At 44.1% G+C, this 24,270-nt stretch overlaps 1 protein-coding gene across 1 annotated transcript in view; it reads right to left on the reverse strand.

Moving 5' to 3' along the window:
• The window catches only part of LOC311235672 (uncharacterized protein), a 179,168-nt gene that overhangs the window by 64,847 nt on the left and 90,051 nt on the right, over window positions 1–24,270 (reverse strand). Inside the window, exons 2-3 of the mRNA XM_084323136.1 lie at window positions 9,391–10,796; window positions 791–958 (exon numbers count right to left, since the gene is read on the reverse strand). Of these exons, the coding sequence (XP_084179262.1) occupies window positions 791–958; window positions 9,391–10,753 (1,531 nt within the window). The 5' untranslated portion in view covers window positions 10,754–10,796. The remainder of the gene's footprint in view (window positions 1–790; window positions 959–9,390; window positions 10,797–24,270) is intronic.

Here is a 24,270-nt window from a genome sequence, read left to right on the forward strand (position 1 = left end):
TTTAGCTAATAACACTTAAAATCATTGGTAAACAAACGTAGTGCTGAAAATATCCACTTTGACTGCTGTTTTGATAGGGTGTTAGGGTCTTTACTCTCGGCTACATTTGAAAAAAAAATGCAACATTAATTAATACGGACTGTATTGATCTATTTATGATGTGAAATAAATCTGCTTAAGGGGTTAAAGGTGCTATAGATAATATTTAGACACTAGATGTCGCACTAGAGCACCAGCATGTAATTTATACAATCAGGTGAATTCCACATAGGGGAAATTGATCATTAAAATGATTATTTAAGCAATAATTCTATGGGGGTGGGCAATACTTTTATTTTGCACCTTTATAAAAGCTCTGTGGATGTATTCTATTTTTAAAATCATTAATCATTACATTACATACACGTGTTATCTATAGCACCTTGAAATAAATACACAATCACAACTTCTGTGGGTCTGTTGTAGTCGACAATGCTACTTGGGGGCCATTATGGGCCACATAATACAGTTGTAGTGTGTAGTTCCATAGTATAAGAAGAATATAGAATTTATTTTGGCAATGGGAGTAGGTTTCTTCATTGAGCACTTATCTTTATCATTAGGGCCTAAACATCTTGTGTTTTATCATAAAATAATCTGCTGCAGTTGTATTTGTTTACAACATGTGAAAAATAGCTACTGTAGGAAGAACGGTAACACCTGAGGCATTTGAAATGGAAGATATTTTTAACCAGGGGGCGGGGCTAGCGCAATATCACTTCTGCGGCCTGTTCGACTCCTGTCCTCTTACCGAGGTTATCAAAGTCGTCCATGTACTCCTGACTGGTGTCGTTCCTATCCAGGGAGGACGTGGAGGACAGGGACATGTCCTCCAGGGTCTCCCCCAGGATGGACACTTCTCCCTGGGATTCAGGCTCTGCTGACAGTCCCTCTGTCTCTGGAGACTCTGGAGTGGTGCCTGAGGTAAGATGAGGACATGAGAAGAGGTTAGATGAGGACAAGAGAAGAGGTTAGATGAGGACAAAAGAAGAGGTTAGATGAGGACATGAGAAGAGGTTAGATGAGGACAAGAGAAGAGGTTAGATGAGGACATGAGAAGAGGTTAGATGAGGACATGAGAAGAGGTTAGATGAGGACATGAGAAGAGGTTAGATGAGGACATGAGAAGAGGTTAGATGAGGACATGAGAAGAGGTTAGATGAGGACCTGAGAAGAGGTTAGATGAGGACATGAGAAGAGGTTAGATGAGGACATGAGAAGAGATTAGATGAGGACATGAGAAGAGGTTAGATGAGGACATGAGAAGAGGTTAGATGAGGACATGAGAAGAGGTTAGATGAGGACCTGAGAAGAGGTTAGATGAGGACCTGAGAAGAGGTTAGATGAGGACACGAGAAGAGGTTAGATGAGGACAAGAGAAGAGGTTAGATGAGGACATGAGAAGAGGTTAGATGAGGACATGAGAAGAGGTTAGATGAGGACATGAGAAGAGGTTAGATGAGGACATGAAAAGAGGTTAGATGAGGACATGAGAAGAGGTTAGATGAGGACACGAGAAGAGGTTAGATGAGGACATGAGAAGAGGTTAGATGAGGACCTGAGAAGAGGTTAGATGAGGACCTGAGAAGATGTTAGATGAGGACCTGAGAAGAGGTTAGATGAGGACATGAGAAGAGGTTAGATGAGGACAAGAGAAGAGGTTAGATGAGGACATGAGAAGAGGTTAGATGAGGACATGAGAAGAGGTTAGATGAGGACATGAGAAGAGGTTAGATGAGGACATGAGAAGAGGTTAGATGAGGACATGAGAAGAGGTTAGATGAGGACATGAGAAGAGGTTAGATGAGGACATGAGAAGAGGTTAGATGAGGACATGAGAAGATGTTAGATGAGGACATGAGAAGAGGTTAGATGAGGACCTGAGAAGAGGTTAGATGAGGACATGAGAAGAGGTTAGATGAGGACATGAGAGGAGGTTAGATGAGGACATGAGAAGAGGTTAGATGAGGACCTGAGAAGATGTTAGATGAGGACATGAGAAGAGGTTAGATGAGGACATGAGAAGAGGTTAGATGAGGACACGAGAAGAGGTTAGATGAGGACAAGAGAAGAGGTTAGATGAGGACATGAGAAGATGTTAGATGAGGACATGAGAAGAGGTTAGATGAGGACATGAGAAGAGGTTAGATGAGGACACGAGAAGAGGTTAGATGAGGACAAGAGAAGAGGTTAGATGAGGACATGAGAAGAGGTTAGATGAGGACCTGAGAAGAGGTTAGATGAGGACATGAGAAGAGGTTAGATGAGGACATGAGAAGAGGTTAGATGAGGACACGAGAAGAGGTTAGATGAGGACATGAGAAGAGGTTAGATGAGGACATGAGAAGAGGTTAGATGAGGACCTGAGAAGAGGTTAGATGAGGACATGAGAAGAGGTTAGATGAGGACAAGAGAAGAGGTTAGATGAGGACATGAGAAGAGGTTAGATGAGGACATGGGAAGAGGTTAGATGAGGACAAGAGAAGAGGTTAGATGAGGACAAGAGAAGAGGTTAGATGAGGACAAGAGAAGAGGTTAGATGAGGACAAGAGAAGAGGTTAGATGAGGACCTGAGAAGAGGTTAGATGAGGACATGAGAAGAGGTTAGATGAGGACATGAGAAGAGGTTAGATGAGGACATGAGAAGAGGTTAGATGAGGACATGAGAAGAGGTTAGATGAGGACCTGAGAAGAGGTTAGATGAGGACATGAGAAGAGGTTAGATGAGGACATGAGAAGAGGTTAGATGAGGACAAGAGAAGAGGTTAGATGAGGACATGAGAAGAGGTTAGATGAGGACATGAGAAGGGGTTAGATGAGGACATGAGAAGGGGTTAGATGAGGACATGAGAAGAGGTTAGATGAGGACATGAGAAGAGGTTAGATGAGGACCTGAGAAGAGGTTAGATGAGGACATGAGAAGAGGTTAGATGAGGACATGAGAAGAGGTTAGATGAGGACATGAGAAGAGGTTAGATGAGGACAAGAGAAGAGGTTAGATGAGGACCTGAGAAGAGGTTAGATGAGGACATGAGAAGAGGTTAGATGAGGACAAGAGAAGGGGTTAGATGAGGACATGAGAAGAGGTTAGATGAGGACATGAGAAGAGGTTAGATGAGGACATGAGAAGAGGTTAGATGAGGACATGAGAAGAGGTTAGATGAGGACATGAGAAGAGGTTAGATGAGGACATGAGAAGAGGTTAGATGAGGACATGAGAAGATGTTAGATGAGGACATGAGAAGAGGTTAGATGAGGACCTGAGAAGAGGTTAGATGAGGACATGAGAAGAGGTTAGATGAGGACCTGAGAAGAGGTTAGATGAGGACCTGAGAAGAGGTTAGATGAGGACATGAGAAGAGGTTAGATGAGGACAAGAGAATAGGTTAGATGAGGACATGATAAGAGGTTAGATGAGGACATGATAAGAGGTTAGATGAGGACATGATAAGAGGTTAGATGAGGACATGAGAAGAGGTTAGATGAGGACATGAGAAGAGGTTAGATGAGGACATGAGAAGAGGTTAGATGAGGATTTGAGAAGAGGTTAGATGAGGACCTGAGAAGAGGTTAGATGAGGACATGAGAAGAGGTTAGATGAGGACATGAGAAGAGGTTAGATGAGGACCTGAGAAGAGGTTAGATGAGGACATGAGAAGAGGTTAGATGAGGACATGAGAAGAGGTTAGATGAGGACATGAGAAGAGGTTAGATGAGGACCTGAGAAGAGGTTAGATGAGGACATGATAAGAGGTTAGATGAGGACATGAGAAGAGGTTAGATGAGGACATGAGAAGAGGTTAGATGAGGACATGAGAAGAGGTTAGATGAGGACATGAGAAGAGGTTAGATGAGGACCTGAGAAGAGGTTAGATGAGGACATGAGAAGAGGTTAGATGAGGACATGATAAGAGGTTAGATGACATGAGAAGAGGTTAGATGAGGACATGAGAAGAGGTTAGATGAGGACAAGAGAAGAGGTTAGATGAGGACAAGAGAAGAGGTTAGATGAGAAGAGGTTAGATGAGGACAAGAGAAGAGGTTAGATGAGGACAAGAGAAGAGGTTAGATGAGGACAAGAGAAGAGGTTAGATGAGAAGAGGTTAGATGAGGACATGATAAGAGGTTAGATGACATGAGAAGAGGTTAGATGAGGACCTGAGAAGAGGTTAGATGAGGACATGATAAGAGGTTAGATGAGGACATGAGAAGAGGTTAGATGAGGACATGAGAAGAGGTTAGATGAGGACCTGAGAAGAGGTTAGATGAGGACATGAGAAGAGGTTAGATGAGAAGAGGTTAGATGAGGACATGAGAAGAGGTTAGATGAGGACATGAGAAGAGGTTAGATGAGGACAAGAGAAGAGGTTAGATGAGGACCTGAGAAGAGGTTAGATGAGGACATGAGAAGAGGTTAGATGAGAAGAGGTTAGATGAGGACATGAGAAGAGGTTAGATGAGGACATGAGAAGAGGTTAGATGAGGACATGAGAAGAGGTTAGATGAGGACAAGAGAAGAGGTTAGATGAGAAGAGGTTAGATGAGGACATGAGAAGAGGTTAGATGAGAAGAGGTTAGATGAGGACATGAGAAGAGGTTAGATGAGGACATGAGAAGAGGTTAGATGAGGACATGAGAAGAGGTTAGATGAGGACATGAGAAGAGGTTAGATGAGAAGAGGTTAGATGAGGACATGAGAAGAGGTTAGATGAGGACATGAGAAGAGGTTAGATGAGGACATGAGAAGAGGTTAGATGAGGACAAGAGAAGAGGTTAGATGAGGACAAGAGAAGAGGTTAGATGAGGACATGAGAAGAGGTTAGATGAGGACATGAGAAGAGGTTAGATGAGGACAAGAGAAGAGGTTAGATGAGGACATGAGAAGAGGTTAGATGAGGACATGAGAAGAGGTTAGATGAGGACAAGAGAAGAGGTTAGATGAGGACATGAGAAGAGGTTAGATGAGGACATGAGAAGAGGTTAGATGAGGACATGAGAAGAGGTTAGATGAGGACAAGAGAAGAGGTTAGATGAGGACATGAGAAGAGGTTAGATGAGGACATGAGAAGAGGTTAGATGAGGACATGATAAGAGGTTAGATGAGGACATGAGAAGAGATTAGATGAGGACCTGAGAAGAGGTTAGATGAGGACAAGAGAAGAGGTTAGATGAGGACAAGAGAAGAGGTTAGATGAGGACATGAGAAGAGGTTAGATGAAAAGAGGTTAGATGAGGACATGAGAAGAGGTTAGATGAGGACATGAGAAGAGGTTAGATGAGGACATGAGAAGAGGTTAGATGAAAAGAGGTTAGATGAGGACATGAGAAGAGGTTAGATGAGGACATGAGAAGAGGTTAGATGAAGACCTGAGAAGAGGTTAGATGAGGACCTGAGAAGAGGTTAGATGAGGACATGAGAAGAGGTTAGATGAGGACATGAGAAGAGGTTAGATGAGGACCTGAGAAGAGGTTAGATGAGGACATGAGAAGAGGTTAGATGAGGACCTGAGAAGAGGTTAGATGAGGACCTGAGAAGAGGTTAGATGAGGACATGAGAAGAGGTTAGATGAGGACATGAGAAGAGGTTAGATGAGGACATGAGAAGAGGTTAGATGAGGACATGAGAAGAGGTTAGATGAGGACATGAGAAGAGGTTAGATGAGGACATGAGAAGAGATTAGATTTGAAGAGATTAGATTAGAAGAGGTTATATGAGAAGAGGTTAGATGATAAGAGGTTAGATGATAAGAGGTTAGATGAGGACATGAGAAGTAGAGATGTTCCGATACCATTTTTTCCTTTCCGATCCGATTCCGATACCTAAGCTTTGGGTATCGGCCGATACCGATACTGATCCGATACCAGTGCATACATTAAAAAAAATTAAATTAAAAAAAAATTATATAAATTATATATATATATTTTTTATATACAGCTACTGTTTTATATATACTGTTTTTTAGTAATAACTAGAAAGTAATGGTATTTATTCAACAACAGGTGATTGTATAGATTTGTATTAGTATCATTAATCAATGAGTGGGGCTGCAGCACTGCAGATATACCCTATACCCGGACATTATTAGTTGCTGCACTTGCTACCAGAAGGCTCCGGTTCAGTTAGTAGTAGAGGCTCTGTTGTGATTTTTGCACAATAAATATTCAACATTCTCTTTTGAGACTCCGCCTCAGACTCTTATCATTTGGCACTAAAACCTAAACATTGTCACCGATATGGCTGTCCGCAACATGTCATTAATTGTGTACGTGAGGTGGTTCAGTGACGACTAGGGATGGGTACCTTTCACATTTGAACCGATACCGGTACCGGTACCTGTGAATCGATACCGGTACCCAACGGTACCTTTTTTCGGTACTTTAAAAAAAAAAAAAAATAAAAAAAAAAAAAAAAAAAAATTATTAATCTTTTTTTTTTTTTTTTTTTTTTTTACTTTTTTCTTTTCATGTCAACGTTCACACGCACAATATATGCTTACCTAGGATTTGACTTGATTCAACAACAAAGCAGTCGGAGTAATGACAAGCCGAAAACGGTCGAAATTTTATTTACCTACCTCAGTCGTAAAAAAAAATCCAAACTTCAAATAACTACAATTTCGACAGTTTTCGGCTTGTCATTGCTCCGACTGCTTTGTTGTTGAATCAAGTCAAATCCTAGGTAAGCATATATTGTGCGTGTGAACGTTGACATGAAAAGAAAAAAGTAAAAAAAAAAAAAAAAAAGTAAAAAGAAAAATTAACAAAAAATATTTTTTTTTATTTTTTTTTTCGGTTTCTCACTTGATTCGATACTCGGTAGTACCGACGTGTTTCGGTTCGGTACCTCAAAAGTACCGAATTCGGTACCCATCCCTAGTGACGACGCTAACGTGAGCTGGGTTAGCTAGCATGAGCTACCGGCAGATGGAAAGACTAACGTTACTGGTGAAAATGATTTACGTTGGAATACTACTTTGCCAACTTGCTGTACTTTGCTTGCAGGTCTGCAGCCATTATTGCTGGATTATGAATAGCCCCAACTTTAGCCAAGGTAACGTTATGGCTAAACCTTTAACGTTAGTTAATGCTAGCTTTCGGTTAGCTGTTCAATGCTAATAACACCACCAAGCGAACCCATCTGAGCTCCCCGGCAACACCGCTTTTTCGGGAGGATGGCATTTAAGGAAGTATCTGCTGTTAAAATGACAAACAGCATTGATACTTTAATTCACAGTCGGTTAAACACACGTTTGTTTTATAATGCTCACTCAACAGTAGGGATGGGTACCTTTCACCTGTGAATCGATACCGGTACCCAACGGTACCTTTTTTCGATACTTTAGTCTCAAGAAATTTAATTTACCTACCTCAGTCGTGAAAAAAAATATCCAAACTTCAAATAACTACAATTTCGACAGTTTTCGGCTTGCCATTGCTCCGACTGCTTTGTTGTTGAATCAAGTCAAATCCTAGGTAAGCATATATTGTGCGTGTGAACGTTGACAGGAAAAGAAAAAAGTTAAAACAAAAAAAAGAAAAAAAAATTATCTCACTTGATTCGATACTCGGTAGTACCGACGTGTTTCGGTTCGGTACCTCAAAAGTACCGAATTCGGTACCCATCCCTACTCAACAGACTGCAGTGTTGTTGATAAATTACGTGGTATCGGAGCGCAGCATTAGAGGGTACTCGCCGATACCAGCATTTTAGGCAGTATCGGCGGCATTTCCGATACTGGTATCGGTATCGGAACAACTCTAATGAGAAGAGATTAGATTAGAAGAGATTAGATTAGAAGAGGTTAGATGAGAAGAGGTTAGATGAGAAGAGGTTAGATGAGAAGAGGTTAGATGAGAAGAAGTTAGATGAGAAGAAGTTAGATGAGAAGAAGTTAGATGAGAAGAGATTCGATGAGAAGAAGTTAGATGAGAAGAAGTTAGATGAGGACATGAGAAGAGATTAGATGAGAAGGATTTTAGATGAGAAAAGGTTATATGAGGACATGAGAAGAGGTTATATGAGAAGAGGTTAGATGAGGACATGAGAAGAGAAGAGATTAGATGAGAAGTTAGATGAGGACATGAGAAAAGGTGAGGAAAAAAAGCCTCGGGAGTTGTGCGTGAGAGAAGATGACATCAGCAGCAAATGAGAAGAGATCAGATGATATCAGCAGCACATGAGAGATCAGATGAGATTAGCAGCACATGAGAAGAGATCAGATGAGATCAGCAGCACATGAGAGATCAGATGAGATTAGCAGCACATGAGAAGAGATCAGATGAGATCAGCAGCACATGAGAGATCAGATGAGATTAGCAGCACATGAGAAGAGATCAGATGAGATCAGCAGCACATGAGAAAGATCAGATGAGATTAGCAGCACATGAGAAGAGATCAGATGGGATAAGCAGAAAGTTCCAAAATATTACCCGATTTTAACCTTGGACTGGTCTGAAATATTGTATTTGTCGTTTACTTAAGCCTTGACTGACTTATAAGTATACCGACTGATTTTGTCCCAGAAAAGGGATCCACCCTTCTTGAACAATCAAAGATTGGTGTTGCCTATTTCTCAAATACAGACAATGGAATTGCGTTGCTAGGGAACGGCACAGACCCAAGTTTATTTCCTGTCAGCTATCAAGGGATGTATAAATGTGTTTTACGTACTCATTGCCAGCTATTGATATTAGCAAACACTGGAACAGGAAATACCCTTTTGAAATGTTTATGTTGTCATGTTGAAACTGTCTTTTCAGGAGACAAAAGTATTATTTCTTGAAGAATGTTTTATTAAGAATAAAAACAAAATGATTCAATTTAATATATTTACGTTGGATGCTCGATTCAGAATGCAACTAGTCAGCTGCCTCATTGCTTTGAAGAAAATTCAAAGATATGACATATTGGACTAATCTCTATGCCTTGCATTATTCTGTTATTAGCTATGTAGCCTACAAAATGCTATAAAAAAAGAAGAAAAAAAGAGAAAAGAATGCTACCAATACAGCTTTTTTATCTGTCAAGTATCTTATTGCCCACAATTCAGAGCATATCAGACAGTCTCAGGTTGCATCTAATTCTTCCATATTTATGCTACAGGTAAATTCAGTCTTACTCACGCAACTGGCCTCAAATGAGATCAGATAAGGTAGTGAGAAGAGAAGAAGACATGTGACTCGTTTTAGATTAGACTGAATTGAGATTTGATGATTGAATGATTGAGACTTGTTCACCTTGAGATGAGAACAGAACTAAGACGTCATGAGAAGAGATGACGTGAGAGGACACTGCTGCTCTTCCGATAAAGAAAAGGAACAGATATTAAAAAGCATTGCAGTGGGTCATACCTGGGCTGTCTGTAGTGGAGGGGGCGACTGCGGGAGTCTCCAGCGAGTCCCTCCTTCCTGTAGCTTCCCGTTTCACTTCCAGGTCACTTCCTTGTTCTATTTCTGGGTTGCTAGCCAGGAGGGGGCGGGAATTCTTGATGACTGATGGCCGTGAGAGCCTGTAGCTGAGGGCGCCGGGCTTGGAGGCGGAGCCGGGGCTGGGTAGGAGGGACTTCCTCAAGGCAGAGGGCGGGAGGAGGGAGGGGACCGTGACCCCCGTCATGGCTGAACTTTGTCCTTTGACTTCTCCCCCTCCGCCACCCAGCGCAGAGGCAGCCCTAGTCTGTGAGGATTTGGCCAGGAGCGACCTGGGTATGGATCGCAGGGCGGATGAAGCGATCGGATCTTTGGAGGCCCGCTGCGAGGCCCTGTTGGAGGAATAGGACCGTTTGACGGGGGAGCGTGGGAGGGAGGAGGAGGACGTGGAGGAGTGGGTGAGTGTGGGGGAGGGGAGCCTTCCGGCGACCTGATTGAGGCTCTGCGATCGGACCCGGTTGTCCTCGGACAGGCGGCCGAACGAAGCAGGACCGATGGACTTGAGGCTCTCGCTGGACTGGGAGCGGCTGGACGGCCGACTGCCGAGGAGGGGGGAGACGGAGCCAGAGCCGGGCGGTCTGACGAAACCAGACTTCTGTACGGACCCTGCGTGGCCGTTGAGGTTCGGCTTTATCCCATTGGTTACAACAACCAGTGCGGTTTGGTTGGTTCTGGTTCCGCGGGGACCGGCTTTAGGAGCGGCGATCGTTCTGGGGTTGGACAGAGGGGCCGACGGTAACAACGAAGACGTCACAGCCGAGCCAAACCCACGGGCCTTCCCTGCAGGCGATGTGATCGTCTTCTTGATCACCTGCTGCGTTGCTAAGGGCGACTGGTGCTGCTGCGATAGCGGCTGTTGCCGGGGGTGATTATGTTGCTGTTGATGAAGATGACCACCATGATTCTGCCCCGCGCACCCTCCTCTCCAGTCCCCCCCCTCCTTCTCTCCGTCCGCCCCCCTCTCCTCTACCCCTCCCTTCCCTTTCCTCCACTTCATGGAGGAGGAGGTCAAGCGGACCAGCCCATTTTGTTTGGAGGGGGAGGGGTGCGCTTTCACCCCGGTGGCAAGGCTGGCCTGGTGGTACGATCCATTGGTCAGGTGGGCGCCCTGGCCCACGGTGCCATTGGTGGAGGAGAGCGAGTTGCCCGTGGTGCCTGTCTGAGTGGTGGTGGTGGTGTGAGCGGTGTTGGCGCTGGTGGCGCCGGTGTTGGCGGGTCGTGAGCTGAACTTAGGCAGCCTGGACACCATGGTGGGCATGGTGGGAGGGTCGACGACAGGAGAGGACATAAGACCACGCCCACTTCACCATGGAGACGCTGAGCTGGAAGAGCTGGGGGTGTAGAGAGAGAGAGAGAGAATTATAGTATGATTATTATTATTTACTTTTATCTTAGTGATTACAGATGACAGACAGACAGACAGACAGACAGACAGACAGACAGACAGACAGACAGACAGACAGACAGACAGACAGACAGACAGACAGACAGACAGACAGACAGACAGACAGACAGACAGACAGACAGACAGACAGACAGACAGACAGACTAGCAGTAAAGCACAAATCAACAGCACTGGGTTCACTGATAGTACTGTTCCAACATTAACTACAGCCTAAAGCAGACATTATGATAGACAGCTCTGGAACATCCAAGGGTGTGGTGTGTTGTGTGTGTGCGTGTGCGTGTGTGCGTGTGTGTGTGTGTGTGTGTGTTTTCAGGGTGTGTGCAGATACAGTGGTTAGCTGGGAGGGGCAGGAGACGCAGAGAGTCTGAGCTTGTCAAGACGACCACAGAAACCGCCTCTCTCACACACAAGCACACACTCATAGGACTCACACACATAGATGCACACACACACATAGATGCACACACACACACACACACACGTCCTAATAAAAAAATATATCCCAGCCCTACAGTAATAAATTCAATCAACTGTGCCGGTCCCAAGAACACTTCCTTCAGTAGTCGGGTGGCACAGTACCATCTGGCAAATGGTATTTCGTGAGACACGCCCAAAACATTTAGTCCAACTACAGTTAGATGACTTAGCTCCAAGTGTGCCAGTATAACGGGACAACTTTAAAACTCCCCACACATGCAAATGTCAGAGAACACAGCCTCCAAGGCTAAAGTGTGATCCACAGTACAGCAGGTCTCAACCTCCCTCAAGAGTTTACTCCATTAACCACCTTGGTCTTCAGACCGTCCTCGACTAAATCAATTCTAGTCTATTAATAGTCACAGACTTTTTCAGACTGAATCGATTAGTTGATTTAAATCTGGACATCTGTACAATTATGTTTCCCCCACATGCAATAATGAAGATGGACCTATTTAAATCTGGGTAGCTAGTTTTCAACTGTAGTCCCCCAGGCAAGATGTTAGATGCCAGGTAAAAACAGAATAGACATGATGTTATTAGGGCTGTCTTAAATACTTCAAAGCTTCGTTCGATGGGCATGGGATTCGAATATGAAAATAAAATTCGATTATAAACAATTTTATTTTTGCAAAATCAACTCTGCCTCTCACGGGCGGCTAGGTGGTGTAGTGGGCAAGGCGCTCGCCATCAACGCTGGAGACGCTGGGTTCGAATCCAGCTCTCAGCGTTGCTATCAGCTTGGCTGGTCGTTCACACTAACACAATTGGCAGTGTTAGGGGTGGGAACGCTGATGGGTGGGTCCTGGGCGTTGTGGACAGCGACCCCTACAGTTCGGTCGGGGCGCCTGCACAGCGATGGTAGGATCTGGAGGGAGGTAATGTGACCTTCCACACGTTACACTCTCCCGGTGAGAATCTGCGCTGCCAGGCTGGCTGCCGGCTGGCTGCACATGCGTCGGAGGAAAACATGTGACAGTCTCCGGCCTCCCGGACCAACAGTAGGGGGGGGGTGCGCAACAACCAGGAAGGGGGTTGGGAATTGGCATAACGACTAACAGTGGGATGGGAGAAAAATCGGAAAAAGGAGGGGGAAAAAGATAATAAAAAAATTAAAAAAAAATCTGCCTGTCTTTGTTAACTACAACAAGCAATGCTGTTTGTTATTTAAGATGAGGTCGGACTCGGCACTGACAGATTTGTGTTCATTGTGCTGCTTTTATAAAGCCTCAAATGACAGCTTACAATATTTCATGAAAACAAAGTGTTTCATTTGTCTAAGATTTAAAAAGGTTAAAACTTTACAGCACTGACAAAGTTGAACAAAGTGCTGTACAAGTCCCACAACAAGTCAGCAACAAACTCAACTGGGATCATCACACCACTCATTTACTTAAAACAGCCAACCAAAGATTATTTCATTTAAGACAACTCAGGAAGTACAAGGTCAGGAAGACGCTAATGATTCAATTTTACACAGCCATCATACAAAACATCATTTCACTCTCCATCACTGTCTGGTACGGCAACACACCCAAACACACACTACACAGACTAGACAGGATCATCATTAGGGCATCCAAAATCATTAACTGCACACTCCCCACCCTGGACTCCATACACAAACATCACACCATCACACGCGCACACAACATCATCAGTGACCCCCTGCACCCAGCTCATCACCTCTTCCAACTCCTCCCCTCTGGTAGAAGGTTCAGGTCACTAGGTAGTCGCACGGTTAGGTTCAACAACAGTTTCTTCCCCAAGGCCATACAATTACTCAACTCCAACCCATCCTAATTTCACCCCCTGCTGTTATGTTATGTTATGCATGTTATGTTATGTTATGTTGATGTTGATGTTATGTTGTGTTCCATCATCCATGTGGTGTATTGTCGCAGCTACCACCTGCACCGTGCTCAAATTCCACCGGCCTGGCCGTGTGGCAATAAAAGAAACTTGAAACAGTAAAAAATTTAAAGAATTAAAAAAATTCGAAGCTTCGAATTAAAATCGAATCTCGGCCTTGAAGCTTCGAATTCCAAAAAAGAATTCGAAGGTCAGCCCTAGATGTTATACATTTTATGAGCATAATTAAAACAGTATTTGAATATAACAGCATAGTTCAAAGTGGTTAAGGGCAAGGCTATATAATACATAATTTGCTATTGGCAAAGTGGGGGAAAATACCATATTTCTTTGATCATTCTTGTGGAGACTCTCTCACGGGTGACGTATTCCCCCCGGCTGCCCCAGAGTCTCCAGCCTTTAATGCAGTTAGGATAGGCAAGTAAATGGACTATTAATAGATGCTCCTTTAGCTTCCTCTATGGTTCATGAAGCTGTGGTCCCTGTGAACAAAGCCTTCTAATATACATTTTTCTTTCTGATAAGGCAGGGGATTTTTAAAATTTTAAGCATCAAGTATTTTAAGTAAAAAAAAAAGTTATAAAAGAGGAAAAATCGCAAAACTAACTTAGCATCGCAGATCAGGTCAGCAGCAAGTCAATCAGCCAGTCAGCCAGCCAGCCAGTCAATCAGCCAGTCAACCAGCCAGCAAGTCAACCAGACAGTGAACCAGCCAGCAAGTCAATCAGCCAGTCAATCAGCCAGTCAACCAGCCAGCAAGTCAACCAGACAGTGAACCAGCCAGCAAGTCAACCAGACAGTGAACCAGCCAGCAAGTCAATCAGCCAGTCAGCCAGCCAGCAAGTCAACCAGACAGTGAACCAGCCAGCAAGTCAATCAGCCAGTCAGCCAGTCAACCAGCCACCACGTCAGCCAGTCAACCAGCCAGTCAACCAGCCAGCCAGCCAGCCAGTCAATCAGCCAGCCAGCCAGTCAACCAGCCAGTCAACCAGCCAGCAAGTCAATCAGCCAGTCAACCAGCCAGCCAGCCAACCTGCCACCACGTCAGCCAGTCAACCAGCCAGTCAGCCAGTCAACCAGCCAGCAAGTCAGCCAGTCAGCCAGTCAACCAGCCAGCAAGTCAGCAAGTCAACCAGCCAGCAAGTCAGCAAGTCAACCAGCCAGCCAGTCAACCAGTCAACCAGCCAGCCAGTCAATCAGCCAGTCAACCAGCCAGCAAGTCAACCAGTCAACCAGACAGTCAACCAGCCAGCAAGTCAACCAGTCAACCAGCCAGCCAGTCAATCAGCCAGTCAACCAGCCAGCAAGTCAACCAGTCAACCAGACAGTCAACCAGCCAGCAAGTCAATCAGCCAGTCAGCCAGTCAACCAGCCAGTCAACCAGCCAGCAAGTCAATCAGCCAGTCAGCCAGTCAACCAGCCAGCCAGCCAACCTGCCACCACGTCAGCCAGTCAACCAGCCAGTAAATCAGCCAGTCAGCCAGCCAGTAAATCAGACAGTCAGCCAGTCAACCAGCCAGCCAGCCAACCTGCCACCACGTCAGCCAGTCAACCAGCCAGCCAGCCAGTCAACCAGCCAGCACGTCAGCCAGTCAACCAGCCAGCCAGCCAGTCAACCAGCCACCACGTCAGCCAGTCAACCAGCCAGCCAGCCAATCAGCCAGCCAATCAGCCAGCCAGCCAGTCAACCAGTCAGTCAACCAGCCAGCAAGTCAATCAGCCAGTCAGCCAGTCAACCAGCCAACCTGCCACTAGGGGTGGGCGATATATCGAGTATACTCGATGTATCGCGGATTGTTCTACCCGAGATGTAGTACTGTACTATATCGCGAACATCGAGTATTTAGTTTATATGGCGTCGCCCGCGGCCGAGAGACACTCGCAGTGCTTTCCTCGAGAAGGGACGGCGGAGCTATAGGCTAACGTTAGTGTACTGGTCCCGAGTGTAGCATGGACGGCGGAGCTATAGGCTAACGTTAGTGTACTGGTCCCGAGTGTAGCATGGACGGCGGAGCTATAGGCTAACGTTAGTGTACTGGTCCCGAGTGTAGCAGGGACGGCGGAGCTATAGGCTAACGTTAGTGTAGTGGTCCCGAGTGTAGAAGGGACGGCGGAGCTATAGGCTAACGTTAGTGTATTGGTCCCGAGTGTAGCAGGGACGGCGGAGCTATAGGCTAACGTTAGTGTAGTGGTCCCGAGTGTAGCAGGGACGGCGGAGCTATAGGCTAACGTTAGTGTACTGGTCCCGACTGTAGCAGGGACGGCGGAGCTATAGGCTAACGTTAGTGTAGTGGTCCCGAGTGTAGCAGGGACGACGGAGCTATAGGCTAACGTTAGTGTAGTCAGGGCTGTACAGTGCAATATAATGTTGCGGTTGTAATTTCATTAGACAGACCAGCGCGGACCTTTAATAACATGTAATTTAATTGACACGAGCAATGAGCTAACGGTAGCTGCTAACCAAGGTATCCATTAGGATTATGCTAAGCTAACTAGCGATAGCTGCTAACCCTGGGAAACTGTCAAAGCGGACTCCACAAGACTAGTTCCATTCGTGAGGAAAGGGGGTGGGTTATATTGACAACACTTGACAACAGAAGTTTAAACATAACTTCATATTTATTGGTTATTTGTTTCTGTATATCATTCAATTTCCATCTCCGTGTGTCTCCATCTCCATCTCTTCCTGTTTACATTAGAGTGTGACGTCATCACCTACGGCAGCTTAGACGATCAAAACGCGAACCTAGAACAAAACCCGAGGGGGGGGGGGGCTGGTTCTCTTGTTCATTCTCGCCCCCTCTCTCTCTCTCTCTCGCTCTCTCTCTACATTCAATGATTTAAAGTAGCCAAACGTTACAGACAGTATAAATACTAACTGGATAGTTGATGATATAAACATTTAATTTCATTATCTGAAATATTCTAAAATCATTAAGTCTGCTATAAGCCATTATACCTTTGTGTGTGATTATTATTTTCTCACAGTAGGGTGTGTATATATATACATATATATAAATGTGTGTGTGTGTTTGGCTAAAGTGGATAGAAAACACAGTACTGTGTAAAAGTCTTAGGCACCCAAGAGTTTTTATATAAATTGTCTTAGATGTAAATAATTTTTTTTATTAGTGTGTCAGTAGACTACTCTTAGTACATTTTCATTAAATAATTTTTTAAAGCATCTTCATGGTTTAATAATGCAAACATATGTTGCAGGGACTTATTATAATCATCATATTGGCGTGACTGTATGCATCAAAGGGTTTAATCAAGCATTTTTAAGTGATTTAGAGGAAATGTCAAAATATCGCGATATATATCGTGTATCGCGATATGGCCAAAAAATACCGCGATATCATTTAGAGGCCATATCGCCCAGCCCTACCTGCCACCACGTCAGCCAGTCAACAAGTCAGCCAGTCAACCAGCCAGCAAGTCAGCCAGTCAACCAGCCAGCAAGTCAGCCAGTCAACCAGCCAGCCAGTCAACCAGCCAGCCAGTCAACCAGTCAACCAGACAGCCAGCCAGTCAACCAGCCACCACGTCAGCCAGTCAACCAGACAGCCAGTCAACCAGCCAGCAAGTCAGCCAGTCAACCAGCCAGCAAGTCAGCAAGTCAACCAGCCAGCCAGTCAACCAGTCAACCAGACAGCCAGCCAGTCAACCAGCCACCACGTCAGCCAGTCAACCAGACAGCCAGCCAGTCAACCAGCCACCAAGTCAGCCAGTCAACCAGCCACCATGTCAGCCAGTCAACCAGCCAGCCAGCCAGTCAGTCAACAAGTTAGCCATTCAACCAGACAGCCAGCCAGTCAACCAGCCACCATGTCAGCCAGTCAACCAGCCAGCCAGCCAGTCAGTCAACAAGTTAGCCATTCAACCAGACAGCCAGCCAGTCAACCAGCCACCATGTCAGCCAGTCAACCAGCCAGCCAGCCAGCCAGTCAGTCAGTCAACCGGCCAGACAGCCAGTCAACCAGTCAGCCAGCTAGCAAACCAGTCAGACAGTCAACCAGCCAGCAAGTCAGCCAGTCAACCAGCCAGCAAGTCAGCCAGTCACCCACCCAGCCAACGAGCCAGTCAGTCAGTCAGTCAGTCAGTCAGTCAGTCAGTCAGTCAGTCAGTCAGTCAGTCAATCAACCAGCCAGCCAGTCAGTCAGTCACCCACCCAGCCAACGAGCCAGTCAGCCAGTCAGTCAGTCAGTCAGTCAACCGGCCAGCCAGTCAACCAGTCAGCCAACCAGTCAGCCAGTCCACCAGTCAGCCAGTCCACCAGCCAGCCAGCCAGTCCCCATGTGAAGAGACAAGCAGACAGGACTTGACACACACTATAGCTAAGCAGACCCCCCCCAGCTGTAGGAGAACATGGAGTAGCAACACAGACATGAGGCTTAACTCGCATTTCAAATGGTTTTAATTCACTTATAAAAGCTTGTATCTTGCAAAGAGAAAAAAAATCATCTAGCCTAATTGTTACATAACACAGACATATAAAGGTCAGGTACTGTACACAAGTCAGTGTTGTAGTCGAGTCACTAAATCTCAAGTCTCGAGTCCCCAGTGTTCGAGTCAGAGTCACCAAAGAACAGCCCGAGTCGGAGTCGAGTCCGGCCATTACCCGAGTCAGAGTCCGAGTCCAAGTCATCAAGGTTGAGTCCACTCCACAGGTCCACATTAAACATGAATGACACAGCGGTCACCATTTCAAAGGGAGTTTATTCACTTTGTGACACAATAGCCAAACAAATGCACTAGCCATCAATATCTTATGCCAAATGATCAGGGCCTATTACAAATAAAAAATAAATAAAAATAAAAAATAATAACTGTATTTATCAATTAACAAGTCAGAGTCCTCGTCTGCACATTCCGAGTCCGAATGCAGTAAATGCTCGAGTCAAAGTCCAAGTCTGAGTCATCAGTCATCAAGTCCAGGACTCGGACACAAGTACTACAACACTGATACAAGTATTATGGTGTAACATTGTAGTCTAATAATGTAAAGTCATGCGAGAAAAAGAGACAAGTATTTTATCTTGTGGCCTCACGCCAGCAACCACATCATAGCTGTGCTGATTGCAGTGACAGGTGCAAATAAAAAATCACCCTCAAAGTGAACCAACGTTGCTCTTAGAGGATGCTTCTTTAAAACAAAGTGAACCAACGTTGCTCTTAGAGGATGCTTCTTTAAAACAAAGTGAACCAACGTTGCTCTTAGAGGATGCTTCTTTAAAACAAAGTGAACCAACGTTGCTCTTAGAGGATGCTTCTTTAAAACAAAGTGAACCAACATTGCTCTTAGAGGATGCTTCTTTAAAACAAAGTGAACCAACATTGCTCTTAGAGGATGCTTCTTTAAAACAAAGTGGCCCAACGTTGCTCTTAGAGGATGCTTCTTTAAAACAAAGTGAACCAACGTTGCTCTTAGAGGATGCTTCTTTAAAACAAAGTGAACCAACGTTGCTCTTAGAGGATGCTTCTTTAAAACAAAGTGAACCAACGTTGCTCTTAGAGGATGCTTCTTTAAAACAAAGTGAACCAACGTTGCTCTTAGAGGATGCTTCTTTGAAACAAAGTGGCCCAACGTTGCTCTTAGAGGATGCTTCTTTAAAACAAAGTGAACCAACGTTGCTCTTAGAGGATGCTTCTTTGAAACAAAGTGAACTAATATTGCTCTTAGAGGATGTATATATCATACTTTGTGTTCAATATTAAAGATATATCATGTTATGTATTCAATAGTAAAGATATATCATACTTTGTGTTCAATATTAAAGATATATCATACTTTGTGTTCAATATTAAAGATATATCATACTTTATGTATTCAATAGTAAAGATATATCATACTTTGTGTTCAATATTAAAGATATATCATACTTTATGTGTTCAATATTAAAGATCTCATACTTTGTGATCAATACTAACATACTTCATCATAGGTTACACTACCAAGTGCATCTTGAAATATTAAATGTAAAGAAAGCATGGTTTGAAGCACAGACTATGATTATTTTATGCATAAAAGCAAATCGTCCCAGAAACATCTAAACCTCCTACCCCGTCATCAGCCATCTCAAGCCTTCCAGAAACGATCACCCAATCAATCCAAGTCAACCGATCGCCGATGGTGATGATGATGATGATGAAGGTGCTTTGAATGTGCGCTCTCACCGAATGACACATGCGAGACGGAGACGCGTGTGTTGAGAACTTGAGACTGAGTTCAGGGTTAATCACAAAAGACAAAGACTACACAACTAAGATCACGATTCAAAGAGCAAGGAAGAAAACCTGGCTGGTGGGATCAACAGAGAAGGCATTCACATCTCACTTAGAACGCCCTCCAGCACTGGCATATGACAAACACACACGCACACACACACACACCTCAGACCCCCACAGGCATAACACAAGACTATGTTCTGAAAAAAAAAACCAAACTCCAGAGTCATATGCCATACAAAGAAATTGAATAACACAGAATGATCATAATCGCTGAGTCGGAACAGTGTCAACCTATTGAAAAACAAAAAGGAAAAGAGAATAAGGTGTGCTTTCAGACCGGCCGAGAGGCTGACGTGTGTTCTTCACAACCGCAGTCAGTGGTGGAAGAAGTACAGTTCCTTTACTTAAGTAAAAGTAGAAATACCCGGGGAGCTCCAGTAGCTCACCGCGTACCTCGAACGCTATTTCGGCGTCGGGGACAACCGTGCGCGTCACGGATCTGGGGTAGCGAGTTCGACTCCCGGACTAGCCGTATTTTCTCAGAGTGTCCTTCCCCCCATCTATACCCCCATTCAACCTGTTTCTGTCGGTCATACTTGACCAGAAAAAGCGATAAACGCGAAAAGAACCAGCTGACTGGTCAAAGTAAAAAAAAAAAAAAAAAAAAAAAGTAGAAATACCCAGATAAATTAGTACTCTGGTAAAAGTCCTCCATTAAAATTGTACTTAAGTAAAAGTAGAGCAGTATTTCTATTGAATGTACTTAAGTATCTAAAGTAAAAGTGTGCATTCTACATGACGTTTGTGTATTCCAGTTAGGGCTGTCTTAAATACTTCGAAGCTTTGTTCGATGGGCATGGGATTCGAATGGGAAAATAAAATTTGAATATATTAAAAAACCTGCTAAATCAACTCTGCCTCTCTTTTAACTACAACAAGCAATGCCGTTTGTTATTTAAGATGAGGTTGGACTCGGCACTGACAGATGTGTTCATTGTGCTGCTTTTATAAAGCCTCCGGCTCAAATGACGGCGTACAATATTTCATGAAAGCAAAGTGTTTCGTTTGTCTAAGCTTTAAAAAGGTTTAAACTTTACAGCACTGACAATTCTCTATAGTATTTTTTATAGTGTCCCGACCCATATAAAAACATGTCTTAATACAAAATTAAGTCGAATTCTGCCTTTGTCTCTATTAACTACATATAAATATTTATATAATTGCTTGCTTTATAGATGAATGTTGCAACATAAATATGTAATGTAATGTTGTTGGCTGTGTAACGGAGAGCAGCCGCCCAGGCAGCGCAGCTCCCGACTCATTATTAATTTAATTAATTAATCCAATCCAATCGACTTTATTTATAGAGCACATTTAAAAACAACAAAGTTGAACAAAGTGCTGTACAAGTCCCACAACATAAATAAAAAAAATTAAAAATTAAAAAAGATTTTTAGCTTCGAATGCCAAAAAAAACATCTAAATCTAACCATTGACCTCTAAAAGTTATGTTAAAGTGGTATGTGGTCCAGTTACGTCATCTTGAAGTTGACAGGCTTCAAATGTAAAAGTATATAATCTTCATACATTTTTGCCATGTTTTCTATGCTAAATATTTTTCTTCAAAGTAACTAGTAACTGATGGGTTCAGATAAATGTAGTGGAGTAAAAAGTACAATATTTCCTTTGAAATGTAGTGGAGTAAAAGTATAACGTTCCCTAAAATGAAAATACTCAGGTAAAGTACAAGTAGCTCGAAATTGTACTTAAGTACAGTACTTGAGTAAAAATACTTAGTTACTTTCCACCACTGACTGCAGTTACATGGTGCCTGGAGGAGTGTCGTAGAGTGCTGCTGTGCCTAGAGGAGTGTCATAGAGTGCTGTGGTGCCTAGGAGTGTCGTAGAGTGCTGCTGTGTACTGTGGTGCCTAAAGGAGTGTCATAGAGTGCTGTACTGTGTACTGTGGTGCCTAGAGGAGTGTCATAGAGTGCTGCTGTGTACTGTGGTGCCTAGAGGAGTGTCATAGAGTGCTGTGGTGCCTAGAGGAGTGTCATAGAGTGCTGTGGTGCCTAGAGGAGTGTCGTAGAGTGCTGTGGTGCCTAGAGGAGTGTCGTAGAGTGCTGTGGTGCCTAGAGGAGTGTCATAGAGTGCTGCGGTGTACTGCAGTGCCTAGAGGAGTGTCATAGAGTGCTGTGGTGCCTAGAGGAGTGTCATAGAGTGCTGTGGTGCCTAGAGGAGTGTCATAGAGTGCTGTGGTGCCTAGAGGAGTGTCATAGAGTGCTGTGGTGCCTAGAGGAGTGTCGTAGAGTGCTGTGGTGTACTGCGGTGCCTAAAGGAGTGTCGTAGAGTGCTGCGGTGCCTAGAGGAGTGTCGTAGAGTGCTGTGGTGCCTAGAGGAGTGTCGTAGAGTGCTGTGGTGCCTAGAGGAGTGTCATAGAGTGTTGTGGTGCCTAGAGGAGTGTCGTAGAGTGCTGTGGTGCCTAGAGGAGTGTCGTAGAGTGCTGTGGTGTACTGTGGTGCCTAAAGGAGTGTCGTAGAGTGCTGTGGTGTACTGCGGTGCCTAGAGGAGTGTCGTAGAGTGCTGTGGTGTACTGCGGTGCCTGTAGGAGTGTCGTAGAGTGCTGCGGTGTACTGCGGTGCCTGTAGGAGTGTCGTAGAGTGCTGCGGTGTACTGCGGTGCCTGTAGGAGTGTCGTAGAGTGCTGCGGTGTACTCAGGGAACAAAATACACTTTTTGACTTACCAGCCATTTGGCTGGTCGATTTTAAAAATGACCAGCCAGGCAGATTTTTTACCAGCCAAAAATTATAAATAGCTTTTTAGTATATCACCATGTGTTATTATTACTATTTAATACTCTCATATGCTATTTTCAATTAATATCATAAAAAACACACACACACAGTGTTTCAACTCACCACTCCCGCATCATATTGTAGTCTAGTCTGTCTTCAAACTTCCACTCCTCTCGAAACTTTATATTTGAATATCAACATTATCTGTCCATCCTCAGTAATCCTCAGTTTACTATAATATACTCCTGTCCTGAGTCCTGACTAGAGACTTCATCGTCTTTCCAAACACACGCACACACACAGAGAAAGGGAGAGTGCCCCCAACCCCCCCCCCCATTTCCCTTTCCCCAGTCCACACTGTCTGCTGTTCTCTATGGCTCTGCGCCTCTTAGGGATGGGTACCGAATTCGGTACTTTTGAGGTACCGAACCGAAACACGTCGGTACTACCGAGTATCGAATCAAGTGAGAAACCGAAAAAATTATTTATTTATTTATCTTTCTTTTTTACTTTTTTTTTTTTTTTTTATGTCAACGTTCACACGCACAATATATGCTTACCTAGGATTTGACTTGATTCAACAACAAAGCAGTCGGAGCAATGACAAGCCGAAAACTGTCGAAATTGTAGTTATTTGAAGTTTGGATTTTTTTTTTTCGACTGAGGTAGGTAAATTACATTTCTTGAGACTAAAGTACCGAAAAAAGGTACCGTTGGGTACCGGTATCGATTCACAGGTACCGGTATCGGTTCAAATGTGAAAGGTACCCATCCCTAGCGCCTCTGCCTCTGATCAGGATTAGCTTGTTAGCTTACGCTAATGTAACGTTCATTTCGGGCGATGTGGGCATAAAGGAATGGCGATGATGCAACGCATGTTAGATGCATTTGACCCGTTGTGAGAGAAAAAAAACACGGCACAGACTTATTTCGGCTCGCAAAATAGGCGCACTGCTGTATAGCCCTGCTCTGCTTTAATGCGAGCAGAAGCACGGACTGGGCCTGATATGACTTGCGGAGTTGCCACTAGGGATGGGAATTGATAGGATTTTATCGATACGATTCCATTATCGATTCTGCTTATCGATTCGATTCCCTTATCGGTTCCTGATCAATTTATAATTTCAATAAATAAATTGGAAATGCAACAGAACTAAGCTGGTTAGAATAACAACATGCAACTTGACATTTCTGATTGTCATTTATTGTTGAGCCCCCATGTCAGAAAAATACAAAAACTGTAAAAAATAAAACATTAACTATAGCCTACACTTAAATAAAATAATGTATTTGAGATTCTCTTAAAATGTATTTATTTTTTTATTCTTAAACTAATTTAATCTATTGAACCGTAGTTGCATTCAACAGGTCGTTATTCCTCTGACTTCTCTGACTTCTCTGACACACACACACACACACGCACAACTCCCTCCCTCCCTCCCCGGGCCCCTGTCCTGTAAGCTATGGGCTCGTGTTGCTACACAGACCTGTTTTGTATGTTGCACGGTACCTACTAGTAAACACAGTCAACCCTCCATCTCTTATTATATGTGAACTAAAGAGTACAAGGTTTACACAACAGCCCCCACCCCTTGTTTTATTGTATTTGTACCTGTACTACCTGCTGTCAGCTGTTTATCTCTCTCTGTGAGCTTGATTAGCTAGCGTTAGCTCGTTAGCTCACGTTAGCTAGCGTTAGCTCCCCGGCTAATCTTACCTTACCCTGAACTAAATCAATGACTAGGTTCCAAAGCATTAGAGTAGTTTTCACTGCACATAGAAGTAGGGATGCACGATAATTATCGGGCCGATATCAGCAATTATGACGTCATCCCGATAAACCCGATAACGTTATTGATAGCTCCGATAATATATCCCGTTTTGCCAGTACTGTGGTACGATTGATAGCGTGTGGTTTAGGAACAGGGAGTTTTTCACAAATCCAGCGCTCCCTTTCTTGGCTGTGACGTAGTCACGTTACATTCGGAGGCAGACAGTCGATCTGCCAATTACGTCCCACTG

The sequence above is a fragment of the Notolepis coatsorum genome, assembly GCF_963971535.1.
Source record: "Notolepis coatsorum genome assembly, chromosome: 10".
NCBI classification, from domain to species: domain Eukaryota; kingdom Metazoa; phylum Chordata; class Actinopteri; order Aulopiformes; family Paralepididae; genus Notolepis; species Notolepis coatsorum.